The 21212-nt window shown below is 43.8% G+C and overlaps 1 protein-coding gene and 1 long non-coding RNA gene across 2 annotated transcripts in view; one reads left to right on the top strand and one right to left on the bottom strand.

Moving 5' to 3' along the window:
* rbpjb (recombination signal binding protein for immunoglobulin kappa J region b) overlaps positions 1-9270 on the bottom strand; it is an 88456-nt gene extending 79186 nt beyond the window's left edge. The window contains exon 1 of the mRNA XM_023982129.3: positions 9088-9270. Coding sequence (XP_023837897.1) covers positions 9088-9107 — 20 coding nt within the window. The 5' untranslated portion in view covers positions 9108-9270. The remainder of the gene's footprint in view (positions 1-9087) is intronic.
* LOC139023852 (uncharacterized) overlaps positions 1-21212 on the top strand; it is a 278919-nt gene that overhangs the window by 30584 nt on the left and 227123 nt on the right. The gene's annotated exons all lie outside the window — the stretch shown is intronic.

Raw genomic sequence — 21212 nt, 5'->3', positions numbered from 1 at the left:
AGATCTGGGTTTTACGAGCTTGTATCTCCTCCCTCATTAACCTATCTGTCAATGCCCCGGCTCAGGTACAGGAGGGGGTGAGGCGGAGTGTGTGCGTGTGTGTGTGTGTGTGTGTGTGTGTGTGTGTGTGTGTGTGTGTGTGTGTGTGTGTGTGTGTGTGTGTGTGTCGGGGGGAATGAAATCGGCAGACCCTTTTAACTCTACCCCAGCCCTCTGCCACCAAAAAGGTCACTGCTTCCACATCTGCTCCTCTCTCTCTCATAATGGGGGAAGGGGGAAGAGGACCCTGGGGACCGCTTCCCCTCTACACACAGAAAACACACACTCTAGGGCTGTGATGGAAAAAATATTGTGGTATCGGTATCATGGCAAAAATGAAAATTCGAAGCAGACCAAACTCTTTGGTCCTTGAAAAACCTGCTGTATGTAAAATATTGTGTGCTATAGCTTGGGAAATAAATGCATGTGACTCTGGATTGAATGATAACATAATAGTGCTGAGCGAAACTGCACTGTCGGTCTGTAAGAACATTTTATTTGAATAGTGCTTTTTGAAGTCGGTTTGGTTCCAGTTAGATAATTATTTTTAAATAAATCAAATTTTTTCATTTTAGATACTTTTTTTATACATTAAATGCACTATGCGGGTCGAACGCTGTAACACAGAATACAATAATTAAAGTCTAATGATGGTAGTGTGTGCCGATTACGGCTTATCACTTATTAACCATCATTTATTCACATTACTTTAATAAAATATGTTTTATTTGATGACTATTATTATTTCATTCCAAGCCATCAGCTTATCTCTATAGAGCTGCTGCCTATGTTGTCTGACAAAAATCACACTTTTAGTAGTTCTTCAAAAGCAAAAAACTGCTGAATATCAACCATCAATCACTTAGCTCATGTATTTTCAGGCTCGCGAAGCAACTGCTTTCTATCCCTCTCGATCATAAATTCTCTCATCTCTCAGTCTCCGTGTTTGCTCCGCACATGTTTAAAAAACAGGCGCAAAATGGATTATGGCCATTGCAGTTAATTAACACGTTTTCTGCGCCTGTTGGAAACTACAACTCCCTACTACATCACACAGTTCAGGCTTGATCTGATTTATCTCTACCGAAACTGCACTCACAGAAGAAGAAAAAACGAACAAAATGCACTTCAAATAATTGAACCGATGTCGGTCAATTCGTTGTTTAAAAAGCAAAAAATAACCAACATTTCGGTTAATCGTGCAGCACTAAAAACATGTTTGCTTCCAACATTAAGGCTGTTTTCCTAAAGAAGTTAAATGCGCTTCGTGTTTTGATTCCTTGCCACGATCCTAATGAGTATCGTCATACTGGTATCGTCCTGGCCCTGACACACTCCTGTTTCCAGGGAACTCACACACACCAAGTGACTAAAATGTAAATGTACATGCATTTGGAAGACACTCTTATCCAGAGCAACTTACAGGCGCAATTATGGTTAAGTGCTCAAGGGTACACACACACACACACTCACTCACTCGCCTCTGTCCCTCACAGGCTGGCTTAATGGTGTAATTACACGGGCGAAAAGAGGCCCGGCTCTGTCTCGACTGAGTCGTCCCGCTGTACACCTTTGGGTAAAAGTGGGAGGGCATAACATTTTTATTTTTTAAGTTATATCAAATAGCTTTACCCAGGGGCCATGTAGAGGCAAGCATTGTGTTGAAATAAGTGATTCATGCTTTTATCATCCCAGGTGATGCCCAGATTGTCTCCCCGTGAACAGTAGTTTTCTTTCAGCTAGGGCTGCTAGGCTCACTGGTATCAGGCACACTTTCTGAGGGGGAACGAAAGATTATACAGCAACACTATCTTATTCCTGTTTTTCTAACATTCAGAGAGCTGTGTTGAGGAGATTTTTTATTTATTTATTTTTTTCACTAGCCTACCAGGTAGGCTAGTTGAGAACAAGTTCTCATTTACAACTGCGACCTGGCCAAGATAAAGCAAAGCAGTGTGAACAGACAACAACACAGAGTTACACATGGAGTAAACAATAAACAAGTCAATAACACAGTTGGAAAAAAATAAAAATAAAAAAGAGTCTATATACATTGTGTGCAAAAGGCATGAGGAGGTAGGCAATAAATAGGCCATAGGAGCGAATAATTACAAGTTAGCAGATTAACACTGGAGTGATAAATCATCAGGTGATCATGTGCAAGTAGAGATACTGGTGTGCAAAAGGGCAGAAAAGTAAATAAATAAAAACAGTAAGGGGATGGGGTAGGTAAATTGGGTGGGCTGTTTACAGATGGACTATGTACAGCTGCAGCGATCGGTTAGCTGCTCAGATAGCAGATGTTTAAAGTTGTTGAGGGAGATAAAAGTCTCCAACTTCAAAGATTTTTGCAATTCGTTCCAGTCGCAGGCAGCAGAGAACTGGAAGGAAAGGCGGCCAAATGAGGTGTTGGCTTTTGGGATGATCAGTGAGATATACCTGCTGGAGCGCGTGCTACGGGTGGGTGTTGTTATCGTGACCAGTGAACTGAGATAAGGCGGAGCTTTACCTAGCATGGACTTATAGATGACCTGGAGCCAGTGGGTCTGGCGACGAATATGTAGCGAGGGCCAGCCGACTAGAGCATACAGGTCGCAGTGGTGGGTGGTATAAGGTGATTTAGTAACAAAACGGATGGCACTATGATAAACTGCATCTAGTTTGCTGAGTAGAGTATTGTAAGCTATTTTGTAGATGACATCGCCGAAGTCGAGGATCGGTAGGATAGTCAGTTTTACTAGGGTAAGTTTTGCGGCGTGAGTGAAGGAGGCTTTGTTGCGAAATAGAAAGCCGATTCTTGATTTGATTTTGGATTGGAGATGTTTAATATGAGTCTGGAAGGAGAGTTTACAGTCTAGCCAGATACCTAGGAATTTATAGATGTCCACATATTCTAGGTCGGAACCGTCCAGGGTGGTGATGCTAGTCAGGCGGGCGGGTGCAGGCAGCGAACGGTTGAAAAGCATGCATTTGGTTTTACTAGCGTTGAAGAGCAGTTGGAGGCCACGGAAGGAGTGTTGTATGGCATTGAAGCTCGTTTGGAGGTTAGATAGCACAGTATCCAAGGAAGGGCCAGAAGTATATAGAATGGTGTCGTCTGCGTAGAGGTGGATCAGGGAATCGCCCGCAGCAAGAGCAACATCATTGATATATACAGAGAAAAGTGTCGGCCCGAGAATTGAACCCTGTGGTACCCCCATAGAGACTGCCAGAGGACCGGCCCTCCGATTTGACACACTGAACTCTGTCTGCAAAGTAGTTGGTGACCCAGGCAAGGCAGTCATCAGAAAAACCGAGGCAACTGAGTCTGCCGATAAGAATGTTGTGATTGACAGAGTCGAAAGCCTTGGCCAGGTCGATGAAGACGGCTGCACAGTAATGTCTTTTATCGATGGCGGTTATGATATCGTTTAGTACCTTGAGCGTGGCTGAGGTGCACCCGTGACCGGCTCGGAAACCGGATTGAACAGCGGAGAAGGTGCGGTGGGATTCGAGATGGTCAGTGATCTGTTTGTTGACTTGGCTTTCGAAGACCTTAGATAGGCAGGGCAGGATGGATATAGGTCTGTAACAGTTTGGGTCCAGGGTGTCTCCCCCTTTGAAGAGGGGGATGACCGCGGCAGCTCTCCAAACCTGGGGATCTCAGACGATATGAAAGAGAGGTTGAACAGGCTGGTAATAGAGGTTGCGACAATGTGGCGGATAGTTTCAGAAAATAGAGGTCGAGATTGTCAAGCCCAGCTGATTTGTATGGGTCCAGGTTTTGCAGCTCTTCAGAACATCTTGCTATCTGGATTTGGGTAAAGGAGAAGCTGGGGACGCTTGGGCGAGTAGCTGCGGGGGGGGGGGGGGAGCTGTTGGCCGAGTTGGAGTAGCCAGGTGGAAGGCATGGCCAGCCGTGAAAATGCTTGTTGAAGTCTTCGATTATCACGGATTTATCGGTGGTGACCGTGTTACCTAGCCTCAGTGCAGTGGGCAGCTGGAGGGAGTGCTCTTGTTCTCCATGGACTTTACAGTGTCTCAGAACTTTTTGGAGTTAGAGCTATAGGATGCAAATTTCTGCTTGAAAAAGCTGGCCTTTGCTTCCTGACTGACTGCGTGTATTGGTTCCTGACTTCCCTGAACAGTTGCATTCGTGGGACTATTCGATGCTATTGCAGTCCGCCACAGGATGTTTTTGTGCTGTCGAGGGCAGTCAGGTCTGAGTTAACAAAGGCTATATCTGTTCTTATTCTGCATTTTGAACGGGGCATGCTTATCTAAGATGGTGAGGAAGTTACTTTTAAAGAAGACCAGGCATCCTCCAACTGACGGGATGAGGTCAATATCCTTCCAGGATACCCGGGCCAGGTCAATTATAAAGGCCCTGCTCGCAGAAGTGTTTTAGGGAGCGGTTGACAGTGATGAGGGTGGTCGTTTGACCGCGGACCCGTAGCGATACAGGCAATGAGGCAGTGATCGCTGAGATCCTGATTGAAGACAGCAGAGGTGTATTTGGAGGGCAAGTTGGTCAGGATAATGTCTATGAGGGCGCCCATGTTTACAGATTTAGGGTTGTACCTGGTGGGTTCCTTGATGATTTGTGTGAGATTGAGGGCATCTAGCTTAGATTGTAGGACTGCCGGGGTGTTAAGCATATCCCAGTTTAGGTCACCTAACAGCACGAGCTCTGAAGATAGATGGGGGGCAATCAATTCACAAATGGTGTCCAGGGTACAGCTGGGAGCTGAGGGGGGTCGGTAGCAGGTGGCAACAGTGAGAGATTTATTTCTGGAGAGATTCATTTTTTAAATTAGAAGTTCGAACTGTTTGGGAATGGACCTGGAAAGTATGACATTACTTTGCAGGCTATCTCTGCAGTAGATTGTAGAACTCCTCCCCCTTTGGCAGTTCTATCTTGACGGAAAATGTTATAGTTGGGTTTGGAAATCTCAGAATTTTTGGTGGCCTTCCTAAGCCAGGATTCAGACACGGCAAGGACATCAGGGTTGGCAGAGTGTGCTAAAGCAGTGAGTAAAACAAACTTAGGGAGGAGGCTTCTGATGTTGACATGCATGAAACCACGGCTTTTTCAATCACAGAAGTCAACAAATGAGGGTGCCTGAGGACATGCAGGGCCTGGGTTTACCTCCACATCACCCGAGGAGGAGTAGGATGAGGGTGCGGCTAAAGGCTATCAAAACTGGTCGCCTAGAGCGTTGGGGACAAAGAATAAAAGGAGCAGATTTCTGGGCGTGGTAGAATAGATTCAGGGCATAATGTGCAGACAGGGGTATGGTGGGGTGCGGGTACAGCGGAGGTAAGCCCAGGCACCGGGTGATGATAAGAGAGATTGTATCTCTGGACATGCTGGTTATAATGGGTGAGGTCACCGTATGTGTGGGAGGTGGGACAAAGGAGGTGTCAGGGGTATGAAGAGTGGAACTAGGGGCTCCATTGTAAACTAAAACAATGATAACTAACCTGAACAACTGTATACAAGGCATATTGACATTTGAGAGAGACATACAGCGAGGCATAAAGTAATCGCAGGTATTGATTGGGAGAGCTAGCTAAGACAACAGGTGAGACAACAACAGCTAATCAGCTAACACAACAACAGCAAGTAAAATGGCGATGACTACACAGAGAGGGTCGGATTAACTACACCCAGAGCCTGAGTTCGCGGCTGGGGCCGACAGATAAAAGAAATAAACAGAATGGAGTACCGTGATTAACGGACAGTCCAGCAGGCATCAGCTATGTAGCCAAGTGATCATAGTGTCCAGGGGGCAGCAGTAGATGGAACAGGGAAGCCGCTGAGTAGTCACCACTACGCTAGCACGCGGGCGACACGGCGTTTAAAGTTAGTAGCCCGGGGCTAGTGGGAGCGTCTGCTCCGACGGAGGCCGGTTGAAGGCACAGCGGATGGATTATTAGTCGGCAGACCAGTCGTGGTGGTGCGGCGGGGCGCCGTGTCGACAGAGGATCCAAGCCAGATGGCGAAAGAGGTATTGTAGAATTTAGTTTGCTAGCCGGGAGATGCGCCTGGCTCACGGCTAACTGGTGCTAGCTTCGTGGCAGGGAAGTTTGCCACTAGCTAGCTGTGAAGATCACAAGTAGTGGTCCAGGGATTACGGCAGGAAAACGGCATTGTAGTGGAGAGACAGTCCAGTACTGGTAGATTGGCGAGTATTATCCAGGCTAAAAACAGGTTATTATCCAAGCTAAAAACAGGGCTGGTATCTGTGCAGAAGGTAAAAGCCGCTAGCAGTGGCTAACAATGACTAAATAGCTTGTAGCTTGTTAGCTTCTGGTGGTTCTTGAAAGTGTTCTAAAATAAAAAATAATAGCGATTACGTATCACATTGGGTGAGGCAGGTTACCGGAAGGAATAATAGAATTAAAATGGAAAAGAGTGAAAATAAAATTGAAATATATACAAAAAATAAGAAAAATACAAAAGTACACGAGAGGACGAACAAAAACACGTCTTCACTGCTACGCCATCTTGGATATGGTAGGCTGCAGATTGGCTAGTCTTATCACTGCTCTGTGACACAGCTCAAATATGAATTCCTGCTGTTGTTTTTTTATTTATTATGTTAGACAAAACTATGGTCCTTTTCCTTGTTTTTTTTTTGCACTGAAGAGACATCCATTGACTAAATGCTCCACTATCTCTCTTATGAAAAGAAGAGATCACGTAAAATGCCACATGACACTATTTAGGCTAAACTAAGCTGAAAGGGCAAGAAAGAGCTCAGACATAGAACCATCTTAACATACTTAAGCCAGAGGCAGACGGTCAATCTTATCAAGCATTTTCAGCAAACCTCTAGAATGTGCTCATTTTTACACATTTAAAATTGCTCACCAACTCAAACAGATACTGCTTGAATTTGTCCTACAAGAACACAGATGTTTCTTTCCCATTGCAAAACGTTATGCTACGGTGTGCCCTACTACCGAGTTCAGAGTACTGCCCTCTCATCTCTGCACCAGTGCGCCCTGCCTCAACCACAACTCCCAGCCAACTCTCAGAGGGGGCCATGGCTGTCAGACCTGACCCTGAGTGGGGTCTGTCTCTTATACACATCTAGATGTGCATGGCTGTCAGACCTGACCCTGAGTGGGGTTGTGGGGGCACTGGGCTGTGGACACAGACCTGGGATGTGGGCTCCCTCTCTCCCACTCTTTATCTCTCTCCCTCCCTAGCCTCCAGCCATTGACGCGGTCGTGCCCGGCCACATGCTAATAAAGATCCCTTATGGCACTCTAATTCTGTTAAACCTCTAGTCTCACCCCCCCCCCCCCCCCCCTCCCTCCCTCTATCCTGGCAGAAGAAAAAGCACACAGCTCGGGTAGATATCATCTGGACAGGTGGCCAGCCACCCAGACCCGACCCACCTGCCCTCTCTCTCTCTCTCTCCAAACAGAAATCAGCTCAGGTCTGCCGGAAAGCCCCAAATGAGCACACACATTACCTACCCTCGACACCCCCCCCTCCCCCTCCCTCCACACGCACTCCTCCTCCAAAAAGCCCAGCTAATGTCTGTCCCCCACTGAGCTATCTGTGGGGACTACTGACTCCAGATTACCCACAAAAAACTTGTGTTTGCCTAATGTGCACGCACACCATCGAAATTATAGGACTGTTTTGGGAATTGGACAAAATATCCATAGACCGGATAGATGATGCGGATGCTATGCTGCGACTAGTTTACAATACATAAAAGTAACAATACTACTTTCTGCATTATCAGAGCATTGAAAACTTGGAAATGTGGCTATAGAATAGTAGACATTAGGCAAGCTATGATGACGTTATACTTCCCAGGCAATTCTAAAGTCTAGTGACAGATAAATTAAATGGGCTTCATTTAGCCTATATTTTTCTTCTTCAAATAATTACCACACGTCTCTTATCTCCCAATTGCACAATTAGCTAGAATCAAAGAAATTGGGCTAAGCCCATGGAACTGACGAATATTTAGGAAGATAGAAAGTCTGAGGATAATTTAGCTCGTTGCCTCCAGCAGCAAAATAAAGGGTATTTAAACAGATTAGTTTGCTTCCTTTTTTAGGATTGCCTTTCATTAATGTGAGTAGCTTCAACCTAGCGAATTATCAACAGTAACAGTAACTTGCTAAACCATCTCTATTTCATAAAGTAGCTTTCCAACCTTGGACAGAGGCATCTCATTTCACGTATATCTTTGTAGTTTGTATTTCAGTGGTTCGCGCTGGCTATCTAACGTTTATAGACAGATACAGAAAGAGCAAAAATGACATGTATACAAATCCTCACAACGTCATGTTTTTTTTAAATAACTTTGAGTTCGTTTTTAGAGGGTTATAGTAGCTAGAATTAGATCAATTATGTCCTTAATACAATTTGTCTGCACCGCGGACAGAGAAGCTCGGGGCTGTTTTGTAAACACCACTTTATATGAGTACATTTACGCATGGCAAAACATTGCTTTACAGTACTCAGACGTCTGCAAGTGTATTAACCAACAATCGATAGAGAAATATTCAGTTAACGTTAGCCAGCTAACACCACAGAGACGAGTCGAACGTAATCGAACGATGCCTTGCTTGACAAAGGCAAAGCCACAACGTGTTTCAGACTGTGGAACTGTAGATTACATTGCAACATGGTTATATGGTGAATACATACATATCGTGGGATATATAGTTGAATAATATTACCTAAACATTGACAAAAACGACCGGTTATATTTTCCCAACCCACACTGATTGTACTCGTGTCGTTGTCTGGTGTTGAAAAGGGACCTCAAAGCTAGCAGTAGCGAGCTAGCTCGACCCCCAGAACACTGCACGGCGGTGCAGCAACAGTCAGTACAGTGTAGTAGTCAAAGGAAAACACACACACAATACATTTAGACAAAGAAAATGCTTCCCCAGACTGAAAACAAATGGCCACAAACATCCACATTTGCTCGGCTATCTATGCTCGAACAGACGCGACCAATTACCTTTTAAAAACTTAAATTCACTTTAACTCCAATAGCTACAACCACCAGCCCTGAATCTCAGACTTACCCTGTCACAACAGGCGCCATCTTCCACAAACTCTCACCAAAACTCCAACACTCGCGATATCCTTTCTCCCCAAACCAACAATCCGCCGAGACAACAGAAGCAGACTGGCGATGTAGGGACTAGGGAGAAGGAGAGAAACGGGGCGGGAGAGGAGTACAGCGAGGAGGGGGAGGCGGCAGGTTGCTAGAGAGAGTGAGAGAAAAGGGCAGACGCCACAACAACAGGCGTGGGAAACTTTAGACATCACGCGATACCAGGAAAACTCTCACCATAGACAAGCATGGAGGGAGCACCGTGCTATCGCGAGATGTGCGTGGAGTGGAGTTGCTTATTTTATGGGCTGAAATAGTATTCCCACGTGTTTACCGGGTGATAAATTACAGCACTGATCTGAACATAGTTTGGCACGGAATTCTGCACAATGTTGTGAGGAAGCCTGAATTTTCCCAGGCCCACACAAGATTATCTCGAATGTATTGAGTCTCTGTGTCTCTTGGACGTCTGAAGCATTCATTTCAACCAGCTGAAGGATTTCAGACAAAACTGTCTGTGCATAGTCTGGCTGTGCATAGATTTCTTTCTCTAAAGCAAGGTTAGGTAAGGTACTATATGCCACTAAAATAAGCCCTAAAGATCAGATGTCATGGTCAAATGACAGTGTAATCAGTGGCGATTTTAGCATGTAAATCTTGGTGGGGCAAAAAAAAAAGTGGGATGAATGCCAGCAAAGCCACTACACAACACTAAACAATACATTAATTGTACTATAACGGTGACAAACGCCGCTCACAAACTGTTAGGGCCTACATAAAGCTGTCCCAACAGTAGTCCCAACGCCTAACCACTGCTACACCTGGCTTTCAGCAGAGCCTTGTCTGGCATCGAAACAGTACATTCAGCCTTATTTACTGCCTTTAAAAAAAAAACATAGCTGATATTGCTGACTTGCTTAAACAAATGTGGTTTCTACTGCCAATTGAGATGTATAAACTATGGCATAAAGGGACAACAAGCAGGTAAGAGGCAATCCGTAATTTCAGTTAAGACATTAATGAGCAAGCGACGATACAGTTGAAGTCGGAAGTTTACATACACCTTAGCCAAATACATTTAAACTCAGTTTCACAATTACTGATATTTAATCCTTGTAAAAAAATTCCCTGTCTTAGGTCAGTTAGAATCACCACTTTATTTTAAGAATGTGAAATGTCAGAATAATAGTAGAGAAAATGATTTATTTCAGCTTTTATTTCTTTCATCACATCCCCAGTGGGTCAGAAGTTTACATACACTCAATTAGTATTCGGTAGCATTGCCTTTCAATTGTTTAACTTGGGTCAAACGTTTTGGGTAGCCTTCCACAAGCTTCCCATGATAAGTTGGGTGAATTTTGTCCCATTCCTCCTGACAGAGCTGGTGTAATTGAGTCAGGTTTGTAGGCCTCCTTGCTCACACACGCTTTTTCATTTCTGCCCACAAATGTTCTATGGGATTGAGGTCAGGGCTTTGTGATGGCCACTCCAATACCTTGACTTTCTGGTCCTTAAGCCATTTTGCCACAACTTTGGAAGTATGCTTGGGGTCATTGTCTATTTGCAAGACCCATTTGCGACCAAGCTTTAACTTCCTAACTGATGTCTTGAGATGTTGCTTCAATATATCCACATAACTTCCTCATGATGCCATCTATTTTGTGCAGTGCACCAGTCCCTCCTGCAGCAAAGCACCCCCACAACATGATGCTGCCACTCCCGTGCTTCACGGTTGGGATGGTGTTCTTCGGCTTGCAAGCATCCCCCTTTTTCCACCAAACATAACGATGGTCAAAATGGCCAAACAGTTCTATTTTTGTTTCATCAGACCAGAGGACATTTCTCCAAAAAAGTACCATCTTTGTCCCCATGTGCAGTTGCAAACCATAGTCTGGCATTTTTATGGCGGTTTTGGAGCAGTGGCTTCTTCCTTGCTGAGCGGCCTTTCAGGTTATGTCGATATCGGACTTGTTTTACTGTGGATATAGATACTTTTGTACCTGTTTCTTCCAGCATCTTCACAAGGTCCTTTGCTAGTGTTCTGGGATTGATTTGCACTTTTTGCACCAAAGTACGTCCATCTCGAGGAGACAGAACGCGTCTCCTTCCTAAGCGTTATGACGGCTGCGTGGTCCCATGATACTTGTGTACTATTGTTTGTACAGATGAACGTGGTACCTTCAAGACCTCAGGAAAAAAAACACCTGGCTGATTTCTTTTGATTTTCCCATGATGTCAAGCAAAGAGGCACTGAGTTTGAAGGTAGGCCTTGAAATACATCCACAGGTACACCTCCAATTGACTCAAATGATGTCAATTAGCATATCAGAACCTTCTAAAGCCATGACATAATTTTCTGGACTTTTCCAAACTGTTTAAAGGCACAGTCAACTTGGTGTATGTAAACTTCTGACCCACTGGAATTGTGATACAGTGAATAAGTGAAATAATCTGTAATAGTCTGTAAACAATTGTTGGAAAAATTACTTGTGTCATGCACAAAGTAGATCTCCTAACCGACTTGCCAAAATAATATATTGTTAACAAGAAATTTGTGGAGTGGTTGAAAAACAAGTTTTAATGACTACTACCTAAGTGTATGTAAACTTCCGACTTCAACTGAAAATAATTTTTTTCAACACTTTCAAAATGTACAGTGACAGAATATGGGCCGTTCTTACAGTGTACAACAAGTCAAAACCGTAGGATAAATAAAGGGGGAATATAAACAGACAATTAAAGCTCTTACAATATTCAATGATAAAATTTCTCTAAAACAGGTTATAGGCTACATGTGCACCACCAAGTTAGAACAATAGGCGAAATTATGAGGTGAAAATAGACCAAATTATAAGGGTGAGGCACATTGAACGCCGTTAGGGTCTGTGTGTGTCAAAAAATATACACTTCATACAACACTATTTGACGCGTTAATTAAGCTTTTAATTTGACATGTCAAATAACACAATTCTATTATATAATGTTCTGTGTGCTGAATTTGCATCTGCAAACCAAGCACCACCACTACTATCAGTAGCACTGTAAAACATTACAAATGCCGCGTTGGTGAGACCAAATTATTAGGGTGAGGCACATGGGCTACTAACAGTTTACTACACAACATACACTTAGTATTACTTTCTTAGCTACAGTATACATATTTCCCTTGCATATGACATAATTTATGCAGCAGCATACAATACATTTTTGGACTCTCCTTGTGAAAGTGGCGCGGCGGTCCTTTGTGGGCAAATTTTGTCATCAAAGTCTGGCATTCTCTGGATTTATGGTGGGAACTCGGGGGGAAAAAGACTCATCCACTCCATTGAATAGCAGGCTAATGTTAGTGGTTGCTTTGCAATGCTTGCAGTTAGCCACGGATTCCTTCCAAACGACTCATTGTGGAATTTGCGATTTCCAACTTGTGTAATCTTTATGTCCAATGGCCGATGAGCACCGATACGTTCTATCTATAATTTCTCTTCATTATTTCTCTTCATGTCAATCAAATGTATTTATAAAGCCCTTCTTACATCAGATGATGTCACAAAGTGCTGTACAGAAACCCAGCCTAAAACCCCAAACAGCAAGCAATGCAGGTGTAGAAGCACGGTGGCTAGGAAAAACTCCCTAGAAAGGCCAGAACCTAGGAAGAAAGAACCTAGCGAGGAACCAGGCTATGAACAGGTCAGGGTTCCATAGCCACATGCAGAACAGTTGAAACTGGAGCAGCAGCACGGCCAGGTGGACTGGGGACAGTAAGGAGTCATCGGGCCAGGTGGTCCTGAGGCATGGTCCTAGGGTTCAGGTCCTGCGAGAGAGAGAAAGAAAGAGAGAGAGAGAGAAGGAAAGAGAGAAAAAGAGAGAGAGAATTAGAGAGAGCATACTTAAATTCACACAGAACACCGGATAAGACAGGAGAAATACTCCAGATATAACAGACTGACCCTAGCCCCCCGACACAAACTACTGCAGCATAAATACTGGAGGCTGAGACAGGAGGGGTCGGGAGACACTGTGGCCCCGTCCGACGATACCCCCGGACAGGGCCAAACAGGCAGGATATAACCCCACCCACTTTGCCAAAGCACAGCCCCCACACCACTAGAGGGATACCTTCAACCACCAACTTACCATCCTGAGGCCGAGTATAGCCCACAAAGATCTCCGCCACGGCACACGTTGCCGCTTGCTATAGACCACCTTCTGCCCACAGCTGTGCCCTGGACACCTTATGTGAATTGATTGCCCCCCATCTATCTTCAGAGCTCGTGCTGTTAGGTGACCTAAACTGGGACATGCTTAACACCCCGGCCATCATACAATCTAAGCTTGATACCCTCAATCTCACACAAATTATCAATGAACCTACCAGGTACAACCTGAAATCCGTAAACATGGGCACCCTCATAGATATCATCCTAACCAACTTGCCCTCCAAATACACCTCTGCTGTCTTCAACCAGGATCTCAGCGATCACTGACTCATTGCCTGTGTCCGTAATGGGTCTGCGGTCAAACGACTACCCCTCATCACTGTCAAACGCTCCCTAAAACACTTCAGCGAGCAGGCCTTTCTAATCGACCTGGCACGGGTATCCTGGAAGGATATTGACCTCATTCCGTCAGTAGAGGATGCCTGGTTATTCTTTAAAAGTGCTTTCCCTCGCCATCTTAAATAAGCAGGTCCTATTCAAAAAATGTAGAACCAGTAACAGATATAACCCTTGGTTCACTCGAGACTGACTGCTCTTGACCAGCACAAAAACATCCTGTGGCGTAATGCATTAGCATCGAATAGCCCGATATGCAACTTTTCAGGGAAGTTAGGAACCAATATACACAGGCAATTAGGAAGCAAAGGCTAGGCTTTTTCAAACAGAAAATGGCATCCTGTAGCACAAATTCCAAAAGTTTGGGACACTGTAAAGTCCATGGAGAAAAAGAGCACTTCTCCCAGCTGCCCACTGCACTGAGGCTAGGAAACACTGTCACCAGTGATACGATAAATCCACGATAATTCCACGATAATTGAGATTTTCATTAAGACATTTTTCTAAGGCTGGCCATGCTTTCCACCTGGCTACTCCTAACCCGGTCAACAGCCCTGCATCCACACAGCAACTTGCCCAAGCCTCCCCCATTTCTCCTTCACCCAAATCCAGATAGCTGATGTTCTGAAAGAGCTGCAAAATCTGGACCCCTACAAATCAGCCGGGCTAGACAATCTGGACCCTCTCTTCCTAAAATGATCAGTCGAAATTGTTTCAACCCCTATTACTAGCCTGTTCAACCTCTCTTTCGTATCGTCTGAGATCCCAAAAGATTGGAAAGCTTTGAAAAGCTGCTGCGGTCATCCCCCTCTTCAAAGGGGGAGACACCCTAGACCCAAACTGCTACAGACCTATATCTATCCTACCCTGCCTTTCTAAGGTCTTCGAACTGTTAACAAACAGATCACCGACCATTTCGATTCCCACCGTATCTTCTCCGCTATGCAATCTGGTTTCCGAGCTGGTCATGGGTGCACCTCAGCCACGCTCAAGTGCCTAAACGATATCATAACCGCCATCAATAAGAGACAATACTGTGCAGCTGTATTCACTGACCTGGCCAAGGCTTTCGACTCTGTCAGTCACCACATTCTTATCAGCAGACTCAACAGCCTTGGTTTCTCAAATGACTGCCTCGCCTGGTTCACCAACTACTTCTCAGAGTTCAGTGTGTCAAATCAGAGGGCCTGTTGTCCGGACCTATGGCAGTCTCTATGGGGGTGCCACAGGGTTCAATTCTCAGGCCGACTCTTTTCTCAATGATGTCGCTCTTGCTGCTGGTGACTCTCCGATCACTTCTACGCAGACGACACCATTCTGTATACTTCTGGCCCTTCTTTGGACACTGTGTTAACTAACCTCCAGACGAGCTTCAATGCCATACAACTCTCCTTCCATGACCTCCAACTGCTCTTAAATGCAAGTAAAACTAAATGCATGCTCTTCAACCGATTGCTGCCCACACCTCCCCGCTCGTCCAGCTACTCAGGACGGTTCTGACTTAGGTATTTGTAGTTGTCCACATATTCTAGGTGCCTGGTTAGCGTGTAAACTCTCCTTCCAGACTCACATTAAGCATCTCCAATTCAAAATAAAATCGAGAATCGGCTTCCTATTTCGCAACAAAGCTGTCACGTTCGCTGGAATAAATGTCGGACCAAGGCGCAGCGGATGTTGAGTTCCACATAATTTAATATAAAGTGAAACTTAACAAAGACAAAACAAATAAACAATAAACTAACAACGAACCATGTGTAACGATTTTATTCTTCTTCAGATGAGGAATATGAAGGATCGGACCAAAATGCAGCATGGTAAGTGTCCATGTTACTTTAATATAACAGAACACGAAAAAATACAAAAATAACAAAGTGAATAACAAAGTGAATAACAAAGAAACCGAAACAGTCCTGAATGGTTAAAACAAACACAAAACAGGAAACAACTACCCACAAACACAGGTGGGAACAGGCTACCTAAGTATGATTCTCAATCAGAGACAACGATTGACAGCTGCCTCTGATTGGGAACCATACTAGGCCAAACACAGAAWTACAACACATAGAACAAAACATAGAATATAGAACATAGAATGCCCACCCCAACTCACGCCCTGACCAAACCAAAATAAAGACATAAAAAAGGAACTAAGGTCAGAACGTGACACCGTGACTACAGAGGTGCAACGTGCACTAACTCAAAACAATATCCCATAAACACAGGTGGGAAAAACAGCTACTTAAATATGATCCCCAATTAGAGACAACGATTACCAGCTGCCTCTAATTGGGAATCATACACAATCACCAACATAGAAAAACAAACCTAGAACCCCACATAGAAATAATAAACTAGACTAAACCCCCAGTCACGCCCTGACCTACTCTACCATAGAAAATAAGGACTCTCTATGGTCAGGACGTGACAAAAGCATCCTTCACTCATGCTGCCAAACATACCCTCTTAAAACTGACTATCTTACCGATCCTTGACTTTGGCGATGTCATTTACAAAATAGCCTCCAACACTTTACTCAGCAAATTGGATGCAGTCTATCACAGTGCCATCCATTTTGTCACCAAAGCCTCATATACTACTGCGACCTGTATGCTCTCGTTGGCTGGCCCTCGCTTCATATTCGTCGCCAAACCCACTGGCTCCAGCTCATCTATAAGTCTTTGCTCGGTAAAGCCCCGCCTTATCTCAGCTCACTGGTCACCATAGCAGCACCCACCCGTAGCACGCGCTCCAGCAGGTATATTTCACTGGTCACACCCAAAGCCAATTCCTCCTTTGGCCACCTTTCCTTCCAGTTCTCTGCTGCCAATGATTGGAACGAACTTCAAAAATCACTGAAGCTGGAGACTCATATCTCCCTCACTAACTTTAATCACCAGCTGTCAGAGCAGCTCACAGATCACTGCACCTGTACATAGCCCTTCTGTAACAGCCCATCCAACTACCTCATCCCCATACTGTTATTTATTTTGCTCCTTTGCACCCCAGTATCTCTACCTGCACACTCATCTTCTGCTCATCTATCACTCCAGTGTTTAATTGCTACATTGTAATTATTTCGCCACTATGGCCTATTTATTGCCTTACCTCCTCATTTATACTTAATTTGCACACACTGTATATAGACTTTTTTCTATTGTATTATTGACTGTATGTTTGTTTATTCCATGTGTCACTCTGTGTTGTTGTTTGTGTCGCACTGCTTTGCTTTATCTTGGCCAGGTCGCAGTTGTAAATGAGAACTTGTTCTCAACAAGCCTACCTGGTTTAATAAAGGTGAAATAAATAAATATATAACGTGATTTGACGTTATTTTAGTTGTGGCCAATGACCTTGAGCTTTCTTGGATGGGCACTTGCAATATAACGCTATGGCAGCACCCAAAGGGCTGAAACTTTGGATGTCTACCATTACTAAGGACTTAAACTTGGCGATGACGTACTGAGCCAATCACGGTGCAATGCTCCTATTTTCTGCACGCTCGCCCCACCACCACAGAAAGCATTGAGCTAGGCTGAAACACCTGCATTTTGGAGCTGCCTTACACAAGAAAACAATGTGTGTATGCAGCTTTATTAACAAAATTATATATATTTTTTACATTGTTTGTAAACTGATATGTGACACGTATTAATGCCAAAATAACAGGCAAAACAGACAAGCACCCCCCAAAAAATATTATAATAGAAAAAAATATAAAAATCTTTGGGCTTTTTGTCATCTCCCCTGTTAGGTCTTGTTGTACTTAAACCCAACTTCAAAGACTGTAGGATACATAATAGGTGGGGCGGACAACAGCCTTGCCCCTGTGTGTGTTGCTTTTATTGTTTTCACATGGAATTAGTTTTAGGTTAACATTTTGTGTCTGTATACAGCACAGGAGGTTGGTGGCACCTTAATTGGGGAGAACGGGCTCGTGGTAATGGCTGGAGCGGAATGTGTGGAATGGTACCACATGGTTTCCATGTGTTTGATGCCATTCCATTTACTCCGTTCTAGCCATTATCATGAGCCGTCCTCCCCTCAGCAGCCTTAACTGGTATACAGATACTGTGTTTCTGTTTTACTCAAATACTATCTGACAACATCATTGGTGTCAGACACCTAGATACGCTGACTAAATAACTCTGGCGTAGGCTACGATTTATCTCAACCGGCTCACAGCGGGAATGTGATCCCACAACCTTACTGCAACTTCGCTTCAGAATCCGTATACCTACTTCTTCTCTATAGTGCACCAGATGCTATCTATCCCAGCGCACACCATATGAATCCACACGTTCATATCCTTCAGCAGCATAAATCATTTTTATTGGCCCTTCGCAGGTCTGCTAGAGAGAGGGGGGGGGGGAGATAGTGAGAGAGGAAGAGAGAACGAAAGGGGAGTCAGGGAAAGAGGGCAAGAGAGAGTAAGAAAGAGGGGGGGGTGTCAGAGAGATAGGGAGAGAGAGGAAACGAGAAAGAGAGAGCAAGAAAGACAAGGGAGTCAGAGTGTGAGAGTGTGAGGAAAATAGAGAGAGATGAAGAGAGAGAATTGAGGCAGCTGAGATTTTAGCATGAGAGTGTGACTGGCTCAACGCCCACACTGTGAAGACACAGAGACGAGGACCAGCCCCCCCATCAGTTTTTCCGTTCTTTCTTTATTTTAATGATCAGCCGAGGACCTCCAGCTAGTCCAGCATTGAATATAGGAAGCGTAATGTTTCCCAGAATGTTTTACAGCTGAACACAGTAAAAAATAATACACAAGTGCAAGTACGTTACGAGGGAGAGAAAAAAGAAAGAGAGGGAGAGTGAGAGAGAGAGAGAGAGAGAGAGAAAAAAAGAAAGCGAGGGAATCAAGCTATTGCTATCGATGCTTGTTGATATGTTAACTTTTGTTTAACAAGTTCACCTCTACCCTCTCACTGTATCCATATTTTTATGAATACTTTCAGACGTGACTTAATGTTTCCTTTTAGGGCCTACCTTGTAATCCTTATGTCTCCGGTCCGTTGCATTATGGCATCCACATCATCATTCCGAGTGCTTTGGAAAATTCATCTGTGTGAGCTCACAACCAAAGCAATGTGGTAAAAATTCAAATGAAACGCTAACAAAGCAAATCACCATATTTGATTTTAATCAAGCGACGTCAATCGTTTAGCAGACTTTCTCTGTCTACACAATCTCTCTCTGTCTTTCCTCGCCCCTCTCTCTCTCTCTCTCTCTCTCTCTCTCTCTCGTCAGGTATAAAATTATCATTTTTAATGGACAGGGACCGTATCTAGAGCTTAATGAAGGGAATGTAAGCCACCAATTCAAGCAATTAGGACTAAGCCATGAGCGCCTCATCTGGAAATCCTCTCACTTGACTGCCTGAGCGTCTACTGCCGAGAGACAGATTGCTGTATGTTCGCCAACCTCCGTCTTGCTCCCAACCAGACCTGACTTTGTCACGTTGTGATCACAACAAGATGGGCTGTGACATGTGATTCTGAACTACTGCATAATGGGTTTGTCAGCTCATATCATTTTGATATGCTTATATATTTGTCACGCTGAAAGACAGGACTGGATCGTTTGAAGGGAGCACTGAGGAGAATGTGAGACTTTTAGCAGAGTGGAATCATCTCAAAAATAATTTGTATTTGAATTGCCAAGCTGAATTAGTCACATTAATGAGGAGGGGAAATTATGTTTTGTTCTAAGACATGATGAATCATTATGAGAGAGGATTTTATCTGTGGTTGGAGCTTTGGGAGACTGAATGTGAGGAGAGAAACAAGACGATCAAACAAGTAGAAGTGGACTAGGTTATTGAGAAGATTCTTGGAGTGCATCTCGGCTAACATCTCAGGGATTTGTGTGGAATATGTCGTGTTGAAACCTCCTGAAATAGCTGGACAGACAGTCAGTTAGAGAATCATACAGAGAAAGAGAGAAGGAGGGGAAGATTTCTGACTTTCAGACAGACTTTCAGATGGACACAAACAGGCATAAAAAAATACATTTGCCCTCTAACCTAGCATGTGGTTCTCTCCTTCTCTCCTCTTTCAAGCCGCGGCATCGATAAGATCACAATCAGTAATAGCAGATGCTCTTTATGAATCAAAGCCACAGTGCATCACAAGACAAGGGTAACACATTATTTTGCATGGCTGTTGGGTGGGTGCGAGGTTGAGTTCCGGCCATGAGGGCCATGAGTGATAAGGAGACTTTGCGGCCCTTCATGGCAGCCTTTCCGGGGATGCCTAGGAAGGGGCACAAGCCAGAGAGCATGACAAATGGAGGGGACGTGGACGGGACATGGAGTCCAGGGGGAGAGGCTGGCACTGGGCTTCAAAAGACTTGATGGCCCCCCTTTTCTCTTTTGCCCTCCACTCAAAGCTCCCTCATCACATGACTGTCTGTGAGAGGTCCCAATGCCTGGATCAGAGCGTTTCTGTTATGGTGTCAAAAGGACGGTGTGATGCTCGTACATGCTGTTTAGTGCCAAGGGAATTCTGATTGCATGTGCCTGTTATCAAAGCAGATTTTTACTAGCCTTTTTCTTTTTTTTTTTTTTACAAGCTTTTGATAAAGAGATCAAGTAAGACATTGGTAATGTTGGTAATTTTGGCGTTTTTGTCTCTTGACAAATCTTGACTGTTCATATTCAGTTTACACCATATATTATCTATACAATCATGACGTGTTGTACGTAAAAGTAAGTTACTTGATATGGTCACATACATAATGTTAAAGTGAAACCAGAAATGTCTCGGTCACAATGTGAGAATTTATCTAAAACTTGATAAGAAATCTAAAACTTGATAAGAAATCAAGCTTTTGATGGGGTAGATATAATAACATTCTGGCATGTGTTTTTATAAGCAATTGCTTAGTTATGTAACAAAAAAAATCACATGGACCATAAATATATATATTTTTTATTCTTACCCGCATCGGAAATGATAAATACCCTATTAACAAAACATCGAAAATCTGTAATTTCTCCAGGTCCTAGATATTGAACCTGCGACCACAATTATTTTCGAATCACCCCGGTGGAGCAGTGAAGTTGTACATGGCAGATTGTAATCTAATTTCATATGAGGGAAACAGTTGAGTAAAAAGTATATGAGTGTGGTCTGGTCTCTCTGGCTCTGTGTGCTGTGTTTGCCACAGTACCTTTTAGAGTTCAGTCTTTGCCTTGGGCCGCTGCTTCGTCTGATTAAAAAAACAGTCAGTTGTTCACGAGTTCTGCAATACAGTATGTTTCATGCATTATATTCCGAAAACAAGAGACTTACTCTTGGAATATGTTAAATCCTTAAAAAAGACTATGAATGATTTTTTTTTGTTGCCGAAACTAAAACTTGTTGTATTTTGCAATTACAGTGAAGGAACTTTAATTGATTTTGGCTCACATTTCTAAATACAAGAATGCGGCTACTGTATTCCATGAACTGGTTTTCTGGCACATCCATATCACACCAGTAAATGGCAAGGCTATGATGTTTGAGAACTTTCTATATTCCATTAAGAGGATGTCCAATCT

This window comes from Salvelinus sp. IW2-2015, linkage group LG37 (genome assembly GCF_002910315.2).
Source record: "Salvelinus sp. IW2-2015 linkage group LG37, ASM291031v2, whole genome shotgun sequence".
Taxonomy (NCBI): Eukaryota; Metazoa; Chordata; class Actinopteri; order Salmoniformes; family Salmonidae; genus Salvelinus; species Salvelinus sp. IW2-2015.
The sequence above is the reverse complement of the archived record's forward strand: the minus strand, read 5'-3'. Positions and strand labels throughout refer to the sequence as shown.